Raw genomic sequence first — 2,534 nt, forward strand, 5'->3', positions numbered from 1 at the left:
ATTTATGGGTATGTGTATGTCTGTGTTTGTTCCCCCTAACCATCACTTGATAACCAATGTCGGTGTGTTTATCTCCCCCGTAACTTAGCAGTTCGGCAAAAGTGACCGATGAATAAGGACTAGGCTTACAAAGAATAAGTCCTGGGGTTGATTTCTTCAACTAAAACCCTTTAAGGCAGTGCTCCAGCATGGCTCCAGTCCACTCAACTGGCAAAAATGAATTGTACCTGTAATTGAAAGAACCAGCCCTGTCACATTCTGTGTCACACTGAATGTCCCTAAAACAATTTTTATACAAAGTTGTCTTTTCTCAAATTGTTACTCCGGGTTACTTGTAACTGCTTTCACCAGGCATTGGAAATAATTTCATTGTATGATGAAAGCAGCAATGTGGGACATGAAACAATGTTGCAATTTGTAGATACATGTCTTTGAATAAAAATTAAATAAACAAATACATATCAAAAGGTAGATACACACATGTAAAGATACATAGGTAGATAGATGTGTTCATCAAACGATAGATGGATGGCCAGAAAGATTGAAACATCATGAAAAAGAATCCAAGTTAACCTTGAGTATTACTTACCTCACCATTTATACTCCCACTGTTTGTCAAAACTAATATCTCCTGTCCTGGCTTATACTCAACGGCAGGGCGGTTCTTGGTGGCAGGCAACTGAGTGCCACCACTCAGCATGAAAAGCCGCACTTTTTTGGCATGGTTCTTGCCATTATAGTGCTGGTCTGACTGAATTGCAGCATTCATAGCAACATTGCACAACTTGCACAGCATAGGCTGCATGAGTTCCTTGAGAATTTTCATTGCAGGGGATTCATTCTCCCCGTTTTCAATGTTCTTCTTGCGTCTGTTCTCGTCATCTGCTGCTAGTTTCGGTTCAAAATTTGAACTCACTGCATCCAGAAGAGAATTTTCTGCAGGAATTTCAGACGTCGACGATTCCTTCAGGAGAGATTTTGGAGAGGCTGATGAGGAGTCAGCAGTAGCAGAAATAGGAGTGGAAGAGGTGACAGCAGATGAGGTGTCCACATTTTTGGTAGAATCTAACGCTGAGTCTGCATTGACAGACTGCGAACCATTGGTTGTGTCGGCTTCCGGTAGATTCTGGATTCTGCCCTTCGGTACCTGCCTGTCAACAGGTTTGGACAGTGAGTCAATTGCGTGGGTACTGTTGATCTGCTGGTACTGATAATGAGATTGATGCAGCTGGTGACTCTCTTGGTACTGATCATAGTGGCTTTCAGTAGCAGATGGCTTACGATATTGGTATTGGGGCTTTGTGTTGGCTTCTTGATATGGTGACTGGAAATGAGATTTAGAGTTAGACTGATAAGATGGTTTGGAGAGGTTTGCTTGATACGCTGGTTTTGTGAGGTTTCCTCGAGCTTGATACTGAGGTGTAGCACCAGTTTGGTAAGTGGTTTGGGTTTTGGAAGCAATCTGATATTGGATAGCAGGCTTTGTGCTGTTCTGATTTTGATAATGAGTCGATGATTTCACTTTGCCCTGGTACTGAGTTGGAATTTTAGCAGCAGGCGGATAGGACACCTGGCTCTTTGTTGTTGTATTCTGATACTGTGTCTGGGGCTTGGTGCCACTCTGATACTGAGTGACTGTCTTCGACACAGCCGTGTACTGAGAAGGGATTTTACTTATTGCTTGGTATGAAGATGGGGGTTTTGTGCTAGTTGGGTATGAGACAGCTAGCTTATTGCTCTGTTGATACTGATTTGTGGGTTTCACATTAGACTGATACTGTGTTGGCAGTTTTGCAGCAGCAGCAGCAGCAGCAGCAGCAGCTTGGTACTGGGATGGAGCCTTGTTGGTGGCCTGGTATGGGGCCGGAGGTTTGGGGCTTATCTGATACTGGTTCTTGAGGGTGGCATCTGAATAGGGGGCTTGGTAAACAGTCTTGTTGGCCGTATCTTTGTACTGATAGCGGGATTCATTGATCTGTTCTTGATACTGATACTGAACAGCCGGTTGGCTGGCCTGGGCCTGCAACGATGGCTGTTGGCTGCTCGCATGATACACCTCTGTCTGGCTGAGATCCTTCACACCACTACTGGTGTCGGTTGAGGGATAATACTGGGACTTTAGAAGGGGCCGATACTCGTTACCGATGGTAGTCCTTGTGGTAGCAGTCACAACTGAGTAAGTTGTATTTTGGGTGTAGTTAAAAGCAGGCGGAGCTTGCTGAGTTGGTATCGAAGAGTGACTCACCTGGCTCACAGCTGGCACCGAAATCTGCTGTGGCCGAGCCTTGGCTATCTGAGCATTGTATGACTGGAAAGTTTGTGAGGGTGGAGGCTGCTGGGGTGGGGGCTGAGGTGGTTGTTGTGGCTGCTGAGGAGGGGGAGGTGGCTGTGGCTGTTGAGGCGGTGTCTGCTGTGCTTGATACGCAGAATGAGCCGGTGCAGCTTGCACTGGCTGCTGCTGCGCTTGGGGCTGGTAGACAGAATGCGAGGTCGCCTGTGGTAATGGTTGCTGTTGTGTCTGGTATGGTGTGTGG

At 46.1% G+C, this 2,534-nt stretch overlaps 1 protein-coding gene across 1 annotated transcript in view; it reads right to left on the reverse strand.

Annotated features, from left to right (window-relative positions):
* Positions 1–2,534, reverse strand: part of LOC106878865 (uncharacterized) — an 8,447-nt gene that overhangs the window by 1,433 nt on the left and 4,480 nt on the right. The window contains exon 4 of the mRNA XM_014928206.2: positions 590–2,518. Coding sequence (XP_014783692.2) covers positions 590–2,518 — 1,929 coding nt within the window. The remainder of the gene's footprint in view (positions 1–589; positions 2,519–2,534) is intronic.

The sequence above is a fragment of the Octopus bimaculoides genome, chromosome 26, assembly GCF_001194135.2.
Source record: "Octopus bimaculoides isolate UCB-OBI-ISO-001 chromosome 26, ASM119413v2, whole genome shotgun sequence".
Lineage (NCBI taxonomy): Eukaryota > Metazoa > Mollusca > Cephalopoda > Octopoda > Octopodidae > Octopus > Octopus bimaculoides.